The sequence below is a fragment of the Panulirus ornatus genome, chromosome 34 (genome assembly GCF_036320965.1).
Source record: "Panulirus ornatus isolate Po-2019 chromosome 34, ASM3632096v1, whole genome shotgun sequence".
Taxonomy (NCBI): domain Eukaryota; kingdom Metazoa; phylum Arthropoda; class Malacostraca; order Decapoda; family Palinuridae; genus Panulirus; species Panulirus ornatus.
In genome coordinates, this window is record NC_092257.1 from 12,963,657 (window position 1) to 12,985,665 (window position 22,009).

At 47.1% G+C, this 22,009-nt stretch overlaps 1 protein-coding gene across 2 annotated transcripts in view; it reads left to right on the forward strand.

The window, feature by feature from the left end:
* The window catches only part of myo (growth/differentiation factor myoglianin), a 57,956-nt gene that overhangs the window by 32,067 nt on the left and 3,880 nt on the right, over positions 1–22,009 (forward strand). For both annotated transcript variants that reach the window (XM_071682384.1, XM_071682385.1), the window contains exons 2-3: positions 15,665–15,864; positions 20,196–20,378. In XM_071682384.1, coding sequence (XP_071538485.1) covers positions 15,665–15,864; positions 20,196–20,378 — 383 coding nt within the window. The remainder of the gene's footprint in view (positions 1–15,664; positions 15,865–20,195; positions 20,379–22,009) is intronic.

Genomic DNA, 22,009 nt, shown 5'->3' on the forward strand with positions numbered 1-22,009 from the left:
ACGCACTTATTCATTTTTGGTCGATATGGTGTGGGAGGTATACCCAAGGGGTCTTGGAGGTAAGGAGAAGTTCTGCAGTATGCTTAAGGTATGCTACGATGGTTGGGGGAAGACCTAAAGTATGAGGATTGGTATGTCGAAAGCACAAGGAGCAAGGCGGAGGGGGGGGGGGGGGGGGGGAGGAGAGGAAACGAGGAGAAGGTGAAACGGATGGACGATGGAAACAACGAGGCTTTGGGGCATCGGGGTCCGAACTTTATTCTTTCTTTTTTTTCAGGAGGGTGAGAGGTGTGGATGGGATGGAATGAATTGGATCGATGTGGTATATGGAGGGGTCACGTGCAGTCACTGAGTCACTGAACCAGGACATATGATGGGGGAATAGTATACAGGGTTTGTCTGTGGGTACTAAGATCTGTCATCAGTACATTATACATGGCAGCTAGAGTGTGAATCTATTCAAATCAACTCTCGATCATATTCTTGAAAATACACAGATGACACCTTAAGCAAAACAAAGATGAAAATGAAGAGCTTCAGTTGTAATGATAAAGAAAAATCGTAACCAATTCTCCATTTTCTTGTGGTATCAAACGGTGGTATGATGAAAATTGGATTAACCTTTTTGTTCTCTTACACCTGAAGATTCATCTTCGTCTGAATAGCTTTCCCGATTATCTATGTTTCACTTGAATAATACTTTTTTCCTGTAAGAAACTTGATGATAATATGCCGCGTCTGGCTGGGATATTTTGCGATGGTCAGAACACTGGATTCCTTGCATAGAAGAGGTTGCTATCGAAATCTGAGGGGCTTGGATCATCCTAAGGCTATGCTCATAAGATATTACGTTGGTAGGCGACGCTATATCTGTATATAAGATGATGTCCTGATTGTGTGTAGCAAAGGGCTTAAGGTCGTTCAAGCAGCAAGATATCTCAACAAAATTGTGTCCTCATAGAGAGAAATTCGACAGACAGCAGAAGACCTTGTATAATGATGTAGAAAGAGGAGGTAACTATAACGCGTTGTCGTAAAAGTAAAGGTGTACTTTTCGCACATTTGTGTTCTCACAAGAGTGTCATTAATCGGTGAAAAGTCTTAACTAGTGGGTGTCAGAAGTGGAGGATGTGGCAATGATAGCGGTAGGTTAAATGAAAGGAGGTTTCTTCAAAATTCTAAAGTTCTTAATCAATGTCGTTCTCGTAGGTTGAAGGCATGAGACTTGGTGTCTATACGGAGCACTTCGAACAGATATGCATCTATGTGAATTGTTGTACCAAGAGAGGAGTGTCCAAACAGGGCGTTTGGGTGAAGGGTCAATGTACTGGAAATGGGAGGGCGGTGGATGTCCAGTCAAAGGATGAATGTTCTCAAGGAAAAGAAGGAAATAGGGTGAGGGAGGGAGGGGATAGGGTGAGGGAGGGAGGGAATAGGGTGAGGGAGGGAGGGAAAGGGGAGAGGGAGAAGGTTTTGTGTGTGTGTGTGTGTGTGTGTTGGGTGATTATGATGAGGACATCGATCGACCGACGTCGCATTTACGATGTCGACCGGTCGACAGCAATTCAGCTCACCTCCGGCAGGTCGATAGGGAAAAGGGTGATCGAAGAAGGGTGTAGAGTGCAAAGGTTGACACGGTAAACCACCCTCAACCTCCCTCCTCCCTCACACTCTCTCTCTCTCTCTCTCTCTCTCTCTCTCTCTCTCTCTCTCTCTCTCTCTCTCTCTCTCTCTCTCTCTCCCATGCAGGGGCAGTGCTTGCTTGTGCCTGAAACCACTCTTCCCCCCCCCTCGTCTCCTTTTGGCAAGTTATGCGTGCCTGCAGTCATAATTATCTGACAGGGGAAAATGACTGCGTGCTTGTGAGCACATTTGAATGCCTGCCTTCCCAGTAATGCGGAGGAAGTCTTGTTTATATCTGCCAAATTCATGCATCCATGTACTAGACTTTTCTTTCATCAGTTCACGGGCTGGTTGCTGGCCAAAAACATGGTTGCCTACATGATGGAATGATACACACACACACACACACACACACACACACACACATGTATATATATATATATATATATATATATATATATATATATATATATATATATATATATACAAAAAGATACCTGTAGCAAGTGTATATAAGATGCAGGTAAAACCACAAGAAAACGGGAAGTAGGTAGTGTCAAAAGCTTTCGTCTAACTACACTTTCCAGACACATTAAGACACCGAGAATATAATACCCCCAGCTGCCACCAGGCCCGGAGGGCAAACTGATTAAGAAACAGGTGAAAGGATTAGGTCACAGGTCATCCTCAATGACCTCACCCTCTCTCACGTTACAAACACTGGTTGACCTTTGTTCTGTGGAACATAATTCCAATTTTCTTTCACTTGGAAAGTCTCGTAATCTATATAAACCAATATTTTGATCTATATGGATACCTCTGCTATGTATGACAAGAGACGATTCAACAATATTTCCATACATTACTAAGTTATCGTAGGTGATAAGGTTATATATCAAGTGGTTATTTAACCGACATCTCTCGTATTGACTGACCATCTGTATCTCTCACGTGATTGGCAACCGTGATATGTTATATTAGATCAGCTTAGATTACGTTTAAGTTTATTTTATATATATATTTTACCGCAATCGCGTGTCAGCGTCATCAATATTTTGACCTTTCTCGTATGAGGGACACAATTCAGGGATGACGTTTTGCAGTCAGCCAATCATAACGTTGCTCACCGGTGACATCATGCAACGTCATCGTCTGCAATGGCCAAGGAAATGCTTCCTCCCAGTGACGTCATGAGAGGAAGCTTGTCAAGGGAATATATTGATTTAGGGGAAACAGGAACACAAGCGTTTGGCGGACGGCGAACTGCGTAATGATGACGTTTGTGTCTCTCTCTCTCTCTCTCTCTCTCTCTCTCTCTCTCTCTCTCTCTCTCTCTCTCTCTCTCTCTCTCTCTCTCTCTCGCATGAATATCTCGCCTTAAAGAGGACTCATCATCGAGACCAGACGAATGTAATATAGCCGACTGCTCAGGACGTGGCGAATATAAGAGCAAGACACAGAGGTGAGAGTCTTAACCCATACTAAGGCAGTAGAGGCCAATTGGTTTGGCATTTTAAGACCCATATGTGAACACGTGGTCATCAACACCTATACGAATGAACCTCAAAATGGATTTGTGCTGATAGATAAAGTCTGTATCGTACTGACACAGTGAGTGTGAGGTGGTGGTTCTGTGCATCACTTCGGTACACACACACACACACACACACACACACACACGAGAGAGAGAGAGAGAGAGAGAGAGAGAGAGAGAGAGAGAGAGAGAGAGAGAGAGAGAGAGAGAGTCATTCATATTCAGTCAGTATGTGGCTGCGTACTGGGAAGGTAGATTGGAAAAGACACACAAGATTCCAGCACCACAGAATACCACGCATAGGATTCGAAACCCTTCTGAACCTTCACATACAGCACGACCCCCTTACCCCTCCCTCCCCACCTTGTGACGAAGGCTTGACCTTTGACCTAACCCTCTCAGGAGGGTCATCCTCGAAGGTTCGCCTCGTTGCCGTGTTCGGGGCATTAAAGTCACAACGTTCAGCCCGGCTGAGCGAGCGCTGACATGAGGAGGAGGAGGCGGAGGCGGAGGTCTGAGTTGAAGCTTCGAAATAGGCTTCAACCTCAGTGTTGCACAGGTCTCCTCCCGAACCCTCATGGCCCGGTTATAAACCCCAGCCATATCGAGTGACACCCCACACACACACACACACACACACACCTCTGGCAGACACAACCCCACCCCAACACCTCGTAGTTTCCAGGGCCATAGAACTCTGGATGTTCCAGAACTGAAATGAACAAAGAAAGGTTTGCAATAAAGGTGTATTAAGGAATGGCCTCAAACGACGACTGACACAGGTGTCGCCAACAACAGAAACTGCTTCTTTTCGTTCGCGTTAGAATACATAATTAGCTGGTTAATATATGCAGTTCCTGGACCCCCTGTTTTGAGGGTACTGCAAGCCACGAGGCTATGATCGACCCTGTCATTATGTACGCTAATTACTCTGTTTTAAGATGATGATAACATGTTAATATCTCACATCAAACAATCCTCAAAAAATGAAAAGAAGAAACAAAATTTCTAAAGCCAAAAAAAAAAGATAAATACATCACGAAAGATTTAAAGTAACAGAAGTTTTAACATAAGAAAAGGTGAAGGTTTAGTTAACATGGGGAAAGGTGAAGGTTTTTTAACAAAAGATAAGTTGAAGCTTTTTTTTTAACAGGGGAAAGATGAAGTTTTTTTTAACATAAGGAAAGTTGAATTTTTTTTTAACATAAGGAAAGTTGAAGGTTTATTTGACATAAGAAAAGCTGAAGGTTTATTTAACACATAAGAAAGTGTGGCGTCCAACGCTCATGTCACGTTGACACGTCAGAAAAACTCTACGGGATGATATTGACTGTTTTCAATGTTCGATGTATCAAATGTATAATAACCTCAGGATCTTGTCCTGGGAGAATCATGGTGTTACTCAAGAATCCTTAATTTTCCAGGGAATCTTGCAGCTCCAAGGCTGCGCTACGTTCAGTAACAGAGACAGGTGGGACTCCTGTAAGGATTGACCAGTATATTGTCAATCCCTTCACGATTTACGTGCTCAGTTCTATCTTATATCATTAGATTCCTGGAGATTCTTTTCCCCCCATCTTTTATCTGCGCCAAGTCTTTCTTTTTCCTTTTCCTTCGTCTTCTTTTATACTTCTATCTTATCATTTTGCACACTCGTCATCTGCCACATATCTGACTACACTGTCAGTATTTGATTTCATTATTACAAGCAGAACGAATTTCAATACCATTCCCTTATGGCAATCGTGAGGTGGGAAGGACATCCCCCTTTTTCAAACATGATGTTTCATGTACTTCCAGAGTCGTATATAAGAAACTATGATTCTATTTTCGTGATGTGTATTTGATATTTCGTCTTCCTACTTCCTTGATTAGAACTTCGTAGTTTGCTATATCTGTTAACGTATCGGAGCCAAGACAAGCATTGTTTGGTCCATTGCCTCACAAGAGGATGTCTTATGTCGCTAAAGTGAATCAAAAATTGACCATAAGTATCTTTTGTGTGGCTGCAATCCATCATGACTTTAGTTTATACCATTGTTTATAATTATCATTTATCTGATATGTATCTTTTTATCACTATTTCATAATCTTTAGATACGTGTAACATTGGGTTTGACTTGTTTACACTGAATTGGTATCCATGTACTCAGTGTGCTGTTGCTGTATATTCCTTTCTGTGCAATAGCTGTTCTACAGATCCTTCTCTCATCAACATCCTTAATGTTCTTCCATTTTGTCCTAGCGTCGTGTTCTCTCTATGTTCTTCAGTTCCTTCACCTACGTCACACTCTGTCTTATCAATGAATAAATATTGCGTTCTTCGCCCTTTCATTTTCTGTCGCATCTGACATACTGCCTCAGCGTCGCTTCGAGACAATCTTTCTCGTAGGGGGAGAGAGAGAGAGAGAGAGAGAGAGAGAGAGAGAGAGAGAGAGAGAGAGAGAGAGAGAGAGGGGAGAGCATCACAAAAATGGTACAATGAGTCTCCCAGCACAAGTACGTCACAAGCGGTTGTATTTGGGTCGCCCGTCTGGATAGCGAGTCAGCAATGAGACCGTATAATTAATGAGATGACCACCATAGAAGAGGGTGAGGGGGGGGGAAAGGGTGGAGGGAGAAGGAGGGGGTGTGGGAGGGAAGGAGGAGGAGGAGGGAGGGAGGAGGAGGGAGGAGGAGGAGGAGGAGGAGGGTTGGTGGTGGTGCTCCTTGGGCTGGCGAACGTGCTGCATGACAATGTTCAGCAGATAAGTAGATAACATCTACCCAAGTGAAGGGAGTTGTAGAAAAGATCTACCCAAGTGGAGGGAGGAGGATTGGTAGAAAAGATCTCCCCAAGTGAAGGGAGTTGGTGGAAGACATCTACCCAAGTGGAGGGAGGAGGATTGGTAGAAAACATCTACCCAAGTGAAGGGAGTTGGTAGAAAACATCTACCCAAGTGGAGGGAGGAGGGTTGGTAGAAAAGATCTACCCAAGTGGAGGGGAGAGTCGGGTGGTGGAGTGGGGTTCGAGCGGGCCCGAGGTTAGATATATACGAGTCCGTTTTAGTGCGGTTGGTGTGTATTGTGCAACATGAGAACTTGGACACCGTCTTTCTTGCAACCAGGAGTCGCCCAGGAGTCGCCCAGGAGTCGACCAACATCTGCCTCGACGAATGATAATGAGGGAGTGGTGGACAGACAGTGCCAGGCCGCAAGCCCCTGCAAGGTCGTCCATCACCTTGAGCGTACCTTGTGTTTGGGCATTAATACACTTCATCCCCCGGTGCCGTTCTTACGATGTCCGCCTTTTCCCTCTTCAATTAGACTTGGAGGAGGCTGGCGGCTTAGCGACAAGGGGTCGCTTTTTGCAGCTGTTGTGACTTAAAGTGGCCATGTCTGGCCTGTAATAACCTCGTTACCACTCCCTTGTTGCCGAGAGGCCAAAATTCACCCTCAGCTCTGTTTTTCGGACCCATTTTACTCTCAGGTGGGGGGGAGGAGGGAGGCAGGGGGGTGGAGTAAACCTCTTGTTATCTCGTGTGTGACGAGACGTTGGGATTGTCCTCGGGCGGAGGAGGGAGGGAGGGAGGGAAAGGAGAGACGTGTGTCTGAGAAGTAGGTCGGGTGCCGCCCCCAAACCCCGTGACATCCGTAGTTGGAGGGAGGCAACATCTCCCCTGTTGACCTCAACATTCTTACTCTTGACACGTTTACCACCGTTTTGTTTGATGTCCTGACGTCACCGCTGGCTGCAGCCCTCGTCCTGAGCATCCTCATCGCCTGGTGGCGCTCTGCCTCATTAGCATACGAGATTTAAGAACGAAACGTTCTCGTGGTTCGCATGTAGAATGTTACAATACCTCCGTCATATCCTCCTTCAACTGAGGCGAAATCTTTCTTTTTACCTTCCCAGAAGTTTATGTGTGTGAGTGAGGCAATGCGGGCAGCAGCATCATATCTGAACGTTTGACAGTTGAGTAGTTTAACGGGCTGTAATCGACGATGGTTGAACACGGCAAATTTCTAGGCGAGAGAGAGAACTTAGCTTCAAAGGCCCTTACTTGCATAAGAGCGTCCACTGTCATCACACTCTTGAAATCTAGCACTGAATTTCTTATGGGTTCTGATACCCTTCAGGGATCTGAGTGAAAGAATTCATGTGCCTTTAAAAACGATCGATCTCTGTTCCTCTCAAAGCATGACGGACCATAGCATTTGCATCACCGATGCTGGCAGACAGACGCGACCTAGCTTCCATTCACTGAGAGGAACGCTACACTCCCCTGGTTGTTGGGGTAGACGGCGTCTCCTGGTAGTGACATCAGTGGTATGAGCACTGAAGTGGTCCTGCTGGCCAACCAGCCACACACACACACACACACACACACACACACACACACACACAAGTCCTGACTGCCTCAAGAAGGACGTCAGACTGGCTTCACTCAAACCATCGTTACATTACTCAAGAATTCCTCCACAGAAATATGTTGGTGTTTCTTCTTAAGACGGTGTAGCTCTTCCCCTGTGTGTCTTACTATCTTGGGCCTTCTGGACATTATCATTCATGGACACTGCTGCTGGAGACGATAGTAAATGGATGCAGTGAGAATATCCTTCTGCTGGTACTACTCTGTCTCTAATGCAAATATGATTATGACCTTCGGACACTACTACTACTACTACTACTACTACTACCGCTACGACTACAACTGCTACTACTACTACTGTCCTTTAGTAGATAACCTCGTCATTGACCATTAAGTCTGCTGTTACCTGTCCTTCCCACGTACTGTCCTCCAGCATATATAACCTTGTCTCAGACCATCTGGTCTGTTATTTATCCTACCCATGTACTGTCCTCCACTATATAACCCTGTACTGGGACTTTGGTCTGTAGCCTTGGAAGACTTCTTGGCAAAGGTTGGTCACAGGGGAGTGGGGAAGAAGAAGAAGCAAGGTAGGTTTGTACAAGAAGACCATGAGACCAAGAGGTTATACTCTCTACATGCACGTCAAAGAGGGATGGAAGGAGGGAAGATAATCTTGTGGACATCCATGAGGTAGATGGAGGGAAGGTCTTGGGGAGGGAGGGAGGGAATGTGTCATGGAGGGAGGGGAGGAAGGGTGAAGCTATGGTAGTTAATGAAGAAGCTACTCAATGGGGAATTCTTTACTTTGACCAAAGATATACAGCAGCTGAATGCTCGTAGTGGCTGCAGTCTACACTGGCGGTGGACAAGGGTGTCGGAGTGGGTCGTGTTGTGTTAGTGGTCGGTCATATACACCGAGGTTAGTATTCCGGTAGCAGGCGGGGTTACTGAGCCGACGGTAGGGGGCGAAGACTCTACGTACTAAGGGAAGGGGACCACAACCTGTGAAGGATTACATACTAGAGGCGGGAGCTATGTGTTAGGGGCAGCACCCTCTGCTGGGAGAGGAGCCATACACCAGAAGGGGAACATCTACTAGGGGAAGGGGATGAGAAATATATACACGTGTGGGAGGGGACGATGCAGAAGGTGGAGAACTATGTCACAGTGGGTGACGGTGAGCAGGGTTGTGGTAGAGTGGTGCATGTGGCAGAGGGTGAGGGAGGGTGGACAGCATTTCAGGGTAGGATAGGAGAAGGGTCAGCCAGCCGGTCGGGCCCGTAACGCTGGTCTCGACGCCACATTAGCTTGCATAAGACTTCATTCATGCGACTGAGGAGGTGGCGGTGTCTACCGCAGGACGCTCCCCTGGCTGTCTAGACTGGCGCGATGGAGACGCAACCCTCTCTATTCCACTCCCTCTTTGCCTCATTGCTTGCTTTGAGCGAGGTCTGCCTGCCTGCAGTTCTTGGATCTTCTATTTCCAGTTAGAGTGTGGCTGACTCGTGCTTTGTTCTTGCCATTTAGAAGGACCGTTTTAGGGCGCCGAAGGAGAGGAGGTCCTCTTGTATGTACGAGTCAATGGAGGATCCCATGTGTGTAACAGTTCTCTCCAGGTAGCATGCTAGGTGAGGAGGGGGCGTGGTGTGTGTGTGCACGTCTTTCACGACGGGTCTCCACCACCTTCATTGATGCTGGGCGTGGAGTGGTGTCGGTGGTGCCTGGCCGGGGAGAGCCACTGGCTTCTCCCTGTGCCCTCTAGGATTTAACTTATGTACATGTCAATGAGGAAGAACCATCATGCAGTCGTCGGGGGCGGCGCTGTGGTTATGTCTCGTGAGGCGTGTCGGTGAGGTATACACAAGGGGTGAGTACGTGTCTTGGAGAGAGAGAGAGAGAGAGAGAGAGAGAGAGAGGGGGGGGGGGGCGTCGGGGCTGGGAGCAGACGGTCAGACGGGGGCGCTGGTGATGATGGCACAGGAGGCCAGCTGGTGAGTCACCCCCTCCCCTCTCCCCCCTCTGTCTCTCTCTTCCCACCCTCTCCCCTCCCCCCACTCTCCCCAAGAGGTTCTCGCACCCCTCCCCCTCCCCCTCCCCCTCCAGCAGGAGAGCATCTATAAACAGTTGCTACAAACGCCCTTCACCGCGTCCAAAACAAGACCTTCCTCGACGCAATGTTTCTTGCCTCGGTCGGTCCTCCTGAAGTCGGATGACCTCCTTCCCTCGGCCGCTGACGTCTGCCCCATCACAGTTGAACGAGTTCGATGTTCGGGGTCGTTGACGAGTTCGACGTTCCGGGGGGCGTTGACAGTTTTCATCCACGGTCATGCGTCTCTTGATGGACACAGCTTCTACTACCCATATATAAGATCCTGTATTATATGAGCTGACTCAGACAGGATACATACGAACGTCTGAATTTCTGAAGGTAGTAAAAGCAGACGAGATCACGTCATAACCTCATCATTGCCACTGACGTTCACCCAAACAATCGTTCGTTACGCCTAGCTTGTGGACGCTCAACCCACCATCGATCTATAGGGAAGACGAGGAGGCTGAGGATCAGTGTGAAATGTTGAACTTAAAAGTAAAACTCTCGCGGCATATCATCGTCACAAGTCCCGTACACCACTATAGGGAAATGTTCTAAATTGGCTTGAGGGATCGTGTGTGTGTGTGTGTGTGTGTGTTTGTGTGTGTGTGTGTGTGTGTGTGTGTGTGTGTGTGTGTACTATTTGTATATTACGAGGAAGTGAGTTTTACACTCGCGTTGCCCCGTCTCTTAGCCTTGTGTATATAAGTACCATATCTTTACCCCTGTATATATATGTATACATACACACACACACATACACACACACACACACACACACACACACACACACACACACACACACACACACCACCCAACACACCAGCCTGTGTGTGTAAGTGCCATTGTCTGCGTGTGTGCAAGTGTTACTGTGTGTGTGTGTTGTGTTCATCAACATTGCTTCGCTTCGTGTTATGTGGATGGTCATATTCTCAGCTGTACGGAATACTTTTTGTTCACCTATGTTCAGAGATGTTCCTCTCTGTCTCCAGCTCTGTACCACATAATTGAATGTTATACACATATACATGTAGTTTTGTTCACCTGATCAGCTGAGTATGTGTTCAGCCCCGTTGATCAGTTGTGAGGAATAGCAATGAGCGTTTTAATGAATCAGTACAACCGGGAGCTTGACATGTCCATAGAAATATAGACACACTATAGACCGTGGCACCGCCATAGATGGAGACGGCCTTTGCATAGACCATGGGATGGTGGCGGTTGGGGATGGGGCTGTTCTGGTGGCGGTGTCACGAGCTAGAATGGTCTCAATGTGCTTGTTGAACTGTTAACACCTCCAGGGAACGAGGGATCTCGGATGGCAGGAGTTGACGGTGGCGGGGTTTTAGTGTAGGGTGAGGTCCACGTGTGATGCTCTACGTAAAGCGTCGGGAGGACCAGTGTGTTTGCGCGTGTTTTGTAAGGCGATGCAAGGGGATAGGAGGATGATTTTTTGTGCTCTGTTCTGCACCTTTTCTAGTAGCGTTCCCAGGTGGATGGCGGGGAGTAAGACCAGGTCTGAGAGGAGGTGTTGAGGGGGAGGGGGGTACGAGTGAGTCCAGGAAGACTGAAGTTTTGTGGTGTAGATGATTTTCAGGAACTTCAGGTCGACCCCCCCTCCCCCCACCCCCCTGGATGTAGAGGTGATTGGACGACCTAACTATATTTGCGACAAGTTTGCTGAAGTTTGTTAACCAGTGTTGACGTCAGTTAGTGTTCTTGTGCTGTTTGTTTTCTTGTTTGTAGTTTACCCTCATTGTCTACTACGTATTGTTTCGTAATTCATGATTTCTTTGCCTTATTGTGTACTTCAGTTCATGTACTTGGTTTAGGCTGTTTCGTTGTACTGAGTCCATTGTCTGCTCCACTGTTTGCATTACTTTGCATTTACTTTGCATTTGTTTGTTTACTGGACCCGCTAGAGTTAGTTCATTATAAAAACACTAGTTAGTGACTTCCATAAACCTCTTCTCGTTTTCTATATCTATCTCCGTAAGTTTTACGTTCACTATTCAATTTTCTTTGTTTGTTGTAATAGATTTGTTCCTTTTGTTTTATGTTCGTCACACTTTTTGTACATTATCATAGCATTTCCCTTATCTGTTTTTGTCGTTATTTTGCGATTTCCTATTCTCTCTGGTGTACTTGTCTTCGTAATGTGTTTGTTTTCGTTGCTGTACTTGTGTTTTGCTACTGTACCTGTTTGTGCTCTGTATTTGTTCTTTTGTTTCTGTACTTTTAGTCTTATTTTGCTGCTGTGTATTTGTTGTTGAAGTGGTAGGTCATTTAGACATTCTATTTGTTTCTCTTGTTCTGTTTATCACATAACATCATTGAAAGTTTTTGTTTATACTGTGTTTGACACTGTTGGTTACTGTATCAGTCACTGTTGTCAGCGTAATATTCACTGCTGGTATTGTATGAGTCACTGTTGTCAGTGCATTAGTCACTGTAGGAACTGTCAGTCACAATTGTCTGTTCATTTGGTCAATATTTGTTGTGTGTCAGTCAACGTTGTCAGTGCATTAGTCACTGTTGGTAGTGTGTCAGTCACTGCTGGTAAGGTTGACGTCAGTGAAAAGTGTAAGGCTAGCTTCACTCATAAAGGATCTGGTTGAAGGAGGTGGTTCATTGAAACCGGTTCGGGGAGGTGGTTCAGAAAGGTGGTTCGGGATGATGGCTCAGTAAGCTGGATTGATTATTTATTAGCTGGTTCGGTATGGTGGTTCAATAAGCTGGTTTAGTAAAGTGGTTTAGTAAGCTGGTTCACTAAACTGGTTCAGAAAGTGGTTCAATATTCTGGTTTAGAAAGTCTGTTCACTAAACTGGTTCGGAAAGTGAGTGGTTCAATGAGCCGGTTCAGTCAACTGGTTCAAATATGTCTCATTCTCATGCGAAACTTGCATTACATGTCTAACCTTCTCCTTATGCCCTCGGAGACAAGATGGGCCAGGTCAAAGTTCAAGCCGTCATCCCCAAAGGTCATGCCTTCTCGCTCAAAAGGGGTAGGGGTGTGGGCTGAGGAGGAGGGATGAGGGGAAGGGGGTGTAGGTGGAAAAAGTCTTGCTGTGATGGTGGTGGTGACGAGGGGGAGACAGGGATAAAGTGAAGGTTCTGATCGTGAGGGGTGAGTGTGGGGGTGAGTCGTGGTGGTGGGGCGGCGGTGGCGGAGGAGGAGGAGGAGGAGGAGGAGGGGGTCGTCTTGCAGTAGGCAGAAGGGAGTAAGGTCGTCCTGTCGAACTCACGACTAAAAGCCGAATGCTTAGCGTCTTTAAGCGCAGGCGGCTGTGGCGGTCAGGAGGCGGGTGCTGGGTTCCCCCTAGACAGACAGCCGACAGTCACGCCAACGCAGACTGGCTGGCTGGCTGGCTGGCTGGCTGGCTAGCTAGGGAGAGAGAGAGAGAGAGTTTGTGTGTGTGGAGGGAGAGAGGTAGAGGGAGAGGGAGGGAGAGGGAGAGAGGCAAGCGTCGTCTGACTCACTAGACACAAGGAATGCATAACGTTACTCGCTCTACGACACACACACACACACACACACACACACACACACACACACACACACACACACACACACACACACACACACACACACCTCAGGGCGTCGCGCGCCACTCCGTCGCGTCTATGTCCTTGTCGGGCCGGTAAATATACCTTGATGACTAATGTTATTATTGCCGATGTTCCTGCACGCTCGACCCCCGAGTCGACCCTTCGACGCCTCCCCCCCCTACTCCTACTCCTCCGCCACCCCCGTTCCAATGGGGTGGTGGGATGGGGGGGGGGGGGTGTCTGCCTGCCTGCCTGGCTGTCTACCTACCCCCTCCACCTCCCCCCCTCACCTCAGCCAGGCAATTAGTGCACCAGCCGGACGTTTCAACTCGGGTGATGAGGCGACAAGAGTGTGTGTGTGTGTGTGTGTGTGTGACAGCGGTGAATCACCGTACGGGTGACGGGGCAGTGTAAGGAAGGAGAGGGGAGGTCGGCCTAGAGGGTCACTGTTGAAGACTTAGAGGGGTCCAGTGTCACTGCTCTCTGACGCCTACATCATCACTACCCTACGCCCACACCAGTGTTCGTATCATCACTACCCTACGCCCACACCAGTGCTCGTATCATCACTACCTTACGCCCACACCAGTGCTCGTATCATCACTACCCTACGCCCACACCACTTTTTACATCATCACTACCCTACGCCCACACCACTGCTTACATCATCACTACCCTACGCCAACACCACTAGTTACATCATCACTACCCTACGCCCACACCACTGCTTACATCATCACTACCCTACGCCCATGCCACTGCTTATATCATCACTACCCTACGCCCACACCACTGATTACATCATCACTACCCTACGCCCATGTCACTGCTTATATCATCACTATACCGTACGCCCACACCACTTCTTAAATTATCACTACCCTACGCCCATGCCACTGCTTATATCATCACTACCGTACGCCCACACCACTGCTTACATCATCACTACCCTACGCCCATGCCACTGCTTACATCATCACTACCGTACGCCCACACCACTGCTTACATCATCACTACCCTACGCCCACACCACTGCTTACATCATCACTGCCCTACGCCTACACCACCCACACTACTACCCTACGCCCACACCACCCACACTACTACCCAAACCATCCACCACCTACGCAAATATGACAATTACGCCCCCCTCCCCAATACTTTCCCATTTGCCTGCTTCTGCCCTCCCCACTGCTGACCCTCGTATTATATCTGGTGGTGTCTGTGGGGAGGAGGGGGTGGCAGAGGGGCAGGTAATAAGGAGGGGGGGGGGGAAGATGGGTGCCATGCTAATGTAGGTGTGTGCCTGTTTGTCTAGATATGTCTGTGTCTGTGTCTGTGTGGTCTATTTGCCTAAGTATGTCTGTGTCTATGTGTCTGTGTGCCTGTTTGTGTGTCTACCTGTTTGACTGTGCATGCGTGTGTGTGTGTGTGTGTGTGTGTGTGTGTGTGTGTGTGTGTGTGTGTAATTACCTAATGGTACTGTATGAGGAGGGATTTCTACACTCGTTAGGGTCTATGTCATGAATCTTCTCTACTATCATCCAACTCTTTATACTCACCGCATGTATGCTTTGTGTGTATGCGTGTGTTTATATGCATGTATACTAGAGTGTGTGTGTTTATTGCTCATATGTGTAAGCTCATGCAATCCTCGTCATTCCTTACTTCAGCATCATCTGCAAACGTATTCAGGTACGAATCCAGTTAATCTGGTAGGTCGGTTACTTCGATTCAAAGAACATTAGTTCCTTCACGGGCCCAGTGGCACGCCACTTGATACGTCCAACCCATTGAGGAAAATCCATTTTTGCATCTTCACACGATTCCTAATCACGTAACTTTTAATCATTTTTGGGTTTTGTTTCCTTTCTGTCCTCATTAACCAGACAGAACTAACTAAACACAAGAGGATCACTTTCTCCCAAGTTGTATATTATGTCTGATAATTTTTCATTACTAAGTACATATATGTAAAGCTAACATCTAATGCTAATGGTGTATTATCACTCCGTCTAACCCTAGTGTATAGTAAACTCATTAATAAGCTGATGAGGAAAATTTCCCTGTATGCTTTCTAAGAGATTGTGTCTCCGAGAGAATCAAAATATTTTTCAGCCTTTTTCTTTATACTTCGAATCCCTATTATTAAGACCTGACCAAGCAGTACTTACCATCACAACACAACAAAATGCAGGTCATGCCGTCACGCACCATCAGAACACGCAAACAACAACAACAACAACAACAACAGCAACCCTTCCTTACTACACACACACACACACACACTCGCATCCACCCACAACATCAACAAGACTTTCTCCTCTCATATATTTTTCCTCTCTCACGGCGTTTTGCAAAATCACATACCACATGTATCTATATATATATATATGTATATGTGTGCATGTATATATCTTATATCTGTGTGTTACATGCTGTGTTGTCGCTGTTGTGGCAGCCGTCCTACATTGTGTGTGGTTAACAACCTCTTTACGTTGTCATTCGCAGCACCGGCGGGTTTGAACATCCCACCCAACATGGACGTCCTGTACTTTAAGCTGAACCATGAACAGCTGGGCAACCGGGTCAAGAGAGCTATCCTCCACGTGTGGCTCAAGCCCATGCACTCGGAGCTGGATCGCACAGTCCCCATATCCGTATACAAGGTGTCCAGACCCGACCTTCCAGGCGGTTACATCAAAATCAATGTGAGTCTTTCTTCCCAAACCGGCGTGAGACCTGGTGTCGTACGTTGTGTGTCCCTTCTCTAGGTCCCCATGTGACGTCCTTGTCCCTTTCCTAGGTCCCCGTGTCCCGTCTTGTGCCTCTTCTAGGTCCTCGTGTCCCGTCTTTGCCCCTTTCCTAGGTCCCAGTCCACCGTCCCTGCCCCTTTCCAGGTTTCTTGCACCGTCCCTGGCCTTTCCTAGGTCCCCATGTACTGGTCCTGCTCTTTCCAAGGTCCTGCAACCACACTGTGAGTTGCCTCCGCCATCCTCACCATGAGCTCCCACTTCACCCTCACCAGGGTTCACCCTCACCAGGGAACGTCATATGTCTTGTTGGTAAAAAAAAGGGATGAAAAATATTCTCTCCTGCCCAGAGGTCATTGACCCCCCCTCTCCCCTCCCAACAGTAAGTTACCCTGAGGTCATCAGTGGGGTCACAGGTTACTCAGCTTATAGGTCATTATTCAAGACTCTTATTTCTAACTCCCAGGCTAGGGTGTGTGATGATACCAAGGCTGATAAATGTTTATTGATGAGTTGGCGTTGTAAGTATATACGTCAGTCTTGGAGAGGGTGGCAGGTCTGCAGTCTGATTAGGGTGGGGGAACGTGAGAGGGGATTCTGTTGCTGTTTGCTGATGAGAAGGCCGTGGAGGCAAACTTGAGCAAGAAACTGTAGAAGTTGGTGTCTGGTCTGAGTTTGAGAGACTGTGTGAAGATAAAGTTGTAAGTTTATGAGTATAAATGTTGATTAAGGTAGGTTGTGTGTGTGAGGAGAGTGTGCTGAAATGGTTTGGACATATGGGGTGATTGAGTGAGAGGAAGGTGATAAATAGGGTGGCTGAGGTAGATACTGTGGAGGTCTGGATCTGATCTCTCTCTCTCTCTCTCTCTCTCTCTCTCTCTCTCTCTCTCTCTCTCTCTCTCTCTCTCTCTCTCTCTCTCTCTCTCTCTCTCTCTCTCTCTCTCCTCTAATCTATCTAAGTAGACACAGCTTCTTTATGTCTTTCGGTCATGTGCCCAAAAACAGGTTAAAGAGATGGAAAGCAAGAGCGGCTGGTGTCCGGGTTTAGGTCAGGTGGAATGGCGAATATATAATCCCATGCTTCACTAGCCGTCGTCAGACAGACTACACTCCACTGTCATGTTTTTCTACCACTGGTAGAACAGTGGCTGTTGAGGTCCCATTGGACCATGGGGTACAGCTCGCAGGCACCTCACTGGTCACTCTTTTAGCGTGGATGACAATATACTCAGAAGGACACAGATACACTTGGCAGTATACATCCTGGCTTAGGTTGGTGTATACGTGTACACAGGAGTAAGGACATGGTACACATGGACAAGATTAAGACTCTCTCCGCGTAACACGCTGGCATTAGCCACCAGACTCTTTCGTCTTAACTCTCTAACATTCTCTACGGTGAGCGCAACGCGCTAACTCTGTCTAATGACCAAATTAGTTCGTCATAAGTCAAGAAATTTCACGAGATGGGGTACCACGAGTGTGGACCTCACTCTACCTATATCATTAAAGACAAGGAAATGCTCTCTTGTGAACTAAGAATGTGGCCAGGGGTTTTGAGCACTCACTAGGGGAAAATAGATAAAGGAAAGACAAGTCCAAAGGTTACGAGAAGAAAAGATGTAGATTAAAGGTATAAAAAACAGTTCTCTCCATACACACAACAAGACGACCACAGACAGAGGATAATGCACACATACACACGCACGCACGAACGAGGGGACGGGGGGGGGATGGAGGGACAGGACGGGACGTGTGGAGGGAGGGGAGACGCACACACGCCGGCACCCCTCCCCCCCCCCTTCCTATAATAGCGTGGTAGGATTCATAATAACCACCCATATCACACAAGTCATTAGCATGTAGTCCAGTGCTCACGCGAGCAGCCAATAGCCTGATGCAGAGTCCCCATTCGTACCCTTCATCACCCTCCATTACTTTTTTCCCTAATTACTTCTGCTAATTGTTATTGCATGTGTGCTTGGGGCCGTATCTACGGGGGCCTCTGTGTGTGTGTGTGTGTGTGTGTGTGTGTGTGTGTGTGTAATTAGCTATTTGTACTGTACGGGGAGAGGGACGTTTCTATGTTGGTATGGGTAGGAGGAACCCATCTCATGACCTTCTCAAATCACACACAGGTTGGGTAAAGCTTCCGTATTACGTCATCCTGATATTCATCCTCACATGACTCACTTCACTCCCTTCATCCTGATATTCATCCTCACATGACTCACTTCACTCCCTTCATCCAATGTTCTTATGGAAGAATTTCATTGCATCTTTTTTTTTTTCTCTCTCTCGAGCAAAGTTTCTTGCTTGATTCTATATCATAACCTTTGGTTGCTCTATCCTTGCGACTATATAACACACACAGACACACAGACACAGACACACACACACACACACACACACACAGACACACACACACACACGTACACACACTCAGACAGCCATACACCTTCTTTGCAACTGGTCTTATAAATGAAAGATCTTGAAACTACACAATCATTCATCCTGTGTCTTTATCTGGATCTGTTATACACAAGGTTGTGTCTACACAGTATACATACACATATGTATATACACAAGGTTGTGTCTACACCGTATACATACATGTATATACACAAGGTTGTGTCTACACCGTATACATACATGTATATACACAAGGTTGAGTCTACATCGTATACATACATGTATATAGAGTTTAACTCCTCCCTACCCTTCTCTCCCCACCCACTAATCACCATCATATATGGAGACATTGGTAGAGAGAACAACACGAGAATCCTTTCAGGTAAATTGAATATATTAAATACAGTCGTACATCATCTGCACGGTAGATAGTGTATAGGAAGGGGAGAGGGGGGGGGGAGGAAATCCTTTATCTCCTTTTTTTATCTTTATTTCATCTGCACAATTACGCAGTAGCGTGTTATATGTCCCCTTAATCCCTCGTGGACGGTACGGGAGTAGCGCGTTGTGGGTGTACCATAATCCCTCGTGGATGGTACGGGAGCAGCGCGTTGTGGGTGTACCATAATCCCACATCAACGGTAAAGATTAAGCGTGTCTCGTGCACCGTAGACGACCCACCTGGGTGGAGTGCGGGAGTGAAATCAGAGAAATTAACTCGTGGGTGACAGAAAGGAAGGCTGCATGAAAATCGTGATGAAGGGACGGGGGCGCCTTCAACCTCCCCCCTCCTCCCTTCTCCCCCTCCGCCCCTCCTCCTTCCTCAAAGGTGATTAGTGCAAAAACCTCTGATTTACGAGTGATAATGATACCCCCCCACCCACCTAACCCTCCCCATACGTCGACCCACAAACAAACACACTCTCTCTCTCTCTCTCTCTCTCTCTCTCTCTCTCTCTCTCTCTCTCTCTCTCTCTCTCTCTCTCTCTCTCTCTCTCTCTCTCTCTCTCTCTCTCTCTCTCTCTATGTTACATAAACGTACCCCAGACACACAGGTCCTCGATCATGGCTGGGTCTGGACCTGAACCTCACGCGATTGATCTGTCAACTGGTAACACAGTAGGGGGGCTGGAGAGAGAGAGAGAGTCAGCGTCTCACGATACCCCTAGTGAAAATATTAGTAGTAGTAGTAGTAGTAGTAGTAGAAATAATAGTAGTAGTAGAAGTAGTAGTAGTAGTAGTAGTAGTAGTAGTAGTAGTAGTAGTAGTATTATTATTATTATTATTATTATTATTATTATTATTAGTAGTAGTAGTAGTAGTAGTAGTAGTAGTAGAAATAATAGTAGTAGTAGTAGTAGTAGTAGTAGTAGTAGTAGTAGTAGAAGCAGCAGCAGCAGCAGTAGTAGTAGTAGTAGTAGTAGTAGTAGTAGTAGTAGTAGTAGTAGTGGTAACTGAAACACAATTTGTATGATTGAATCAGCTGGATTACATAACCCCGGGGTTTCTGCGCTACAATCAGCGGCAGGGAAATGATGATGAACTCCTGTGGAATGGGAAGTTCCTCGAGGTGATTATACATATTCCTTGTTGTCGTATAATGCTGATTCTCTAAAGACGATTATCCTATCATCCTACTTTCTATTTGATCTTTAGGTATCATATTAAGCAAAACAAAGGATACATTTTCTCTCCTACTCCTATCATACCCCTGGACTGTATAATGTTACCTGAAGTGAAAAAAAAACTCTAATATTCTTCACTTCGATAAGGCCACCTTCAGTAGCCATTTCCCCTCCTCACTGTGTATTGACGATGGGGGTGTCCAGAGTCATCTAATGCCCTTAGCTCTACTGACGAAGTCTTTGTCCCGGCAGGAGGTGACGACGGTGTCTGAGTCCTTCGACGCCCGGGAGGGCAACTGGGTCAAAATCGAGGTGTACAAGTTGCTGCAGGAGTGGCTCAACAAACCCGACGAGAACCTGGGCCTCGTGGTGACCGCCTACGACTCCGAAGGGAGACAAGTGGCCGTCACAGACCCCAGCGAGATGCCTTCCAACGTAAGAATTAGAATCTGTCTCTTGATGTGTGGTCACACCTGCCCCCCAGCACCTGCCTGTAGAAGGTGTGGCTCTCATGTTCCATTCGTTCCTCTCCAGATGTCTCTTACTCTCATGAATGTTATGATCTGTACGTCAGTGATGGTGTTGTGTGTGTCTGTGTGAGGTGAGTTTTACACTCGTGTGTGTGTGTGTGTGTGTGTGTGTGTTTGTGTGTGTGTGTGTGTGTGTGTATTGGATGGGTGTTGAGGGTAATTTCTATTCCCAGGGAGACGTGTGTGGCTCGATCGTTAAGCCTTTCCCAACGCTCGTTTAGATATCTTGGTGACGTCGCTTATGGTTAGGCTGGAGCCAGAGGGACCCCCTCACTGTCAGGGAGGGTTGGAGTGGGAGGGGAGGAAGGGGGAAGGAAGGAACTCTTCCAGCGCACCTCATTAAGGCCGTGTGAGATCTTTATCACCCACGGCTGAGTGTGGACGCCAGCGATAGCCCGAGCATGTCTGTCCGCTCTCGTGTGTGTGTGTGTGTGTGTGTAAGAATCTCCATGAATTTTCCTATTGTAATCAATAATGTCTTACGCCTACAAGATCTTCCTTAACTTTATAACTCAATCTCTCTCTCTCTCTCTCTCTCTCTCTCTCTCTCTCTCTCTCTCTCTCTCTCTCTCTCTCTCTCTCTCTGCAGGAGGAATTACAGGTGTATGGGGAAGGACCTGTGTGTCTCTTACACACACGCACCCACACACTCCTCTTGGATTTCTGAGCATTTGTAAGAGATGAATTTGCTGAACACAGAGACGGCAATATAGGGAGGCACACGAGTATAGAGACACACTTTATAGTGATGCTGTAAGCTGGGTTTCTTGTAGATCTGCGTTTGCACGTCCTCGTGCTGCTGGTCAAGTGAATATACAAACCAAATGTAGGACTTACTTCGACAATGAGAGGGTAACTAGAGCTCTATCTAGTGATATATCTACTTGCACCTGTTCATGATGGACCAGAAGACTCGTTTGTGTTGAACTGTCTCAAGGTGGCTAGTCCCTTGAGCCTACAGTGGCCCAAGACAGTCAGGTCAAAAACACTCTTATTAGTGACATCACTGGCACGTCATTCTGTCCTACTCAATATCCCTGTTTATCATGAAAGTCAGACCTTCTCATCGAGTGCTTGGATGTGACCTAAAACCACTTCAGTTGCCCGTCAACCCACTGAATATCTTTTAGATATAATAGATATACTAGATATATGAGCCTTGTCAGAATCGTATTCTTAGATATAGGAGTCTGCTCACGGTTGGCGCCGAGGTCCCTGATCCACCGTCAGGACCGCGAGTCCTGCCAGTCCTTGATGGTGCCGTAACGCCTGAAGCATCAGAGTACGGGTCTTGAATACGACGACGGTGCGACTCCTTGGGTACCTTGGCCATGCCAGAAAAGTTCAGGCAGCCATGCCATAGGGTCGTATCGGCCGACATGTAGGAGGGTAGTATGGTCCGTCGCATTCAAGGGTCGTATCGCCCGTCGCATTCAAGGGTCGTATCGCCTGTCGCATTCAAGGGTCGTATCGTCCGTCGTATTCAAGGGTCGTGTCGTCCGTCGCATTCAAGGGTCGTGTCGTCCGTCGCATTCA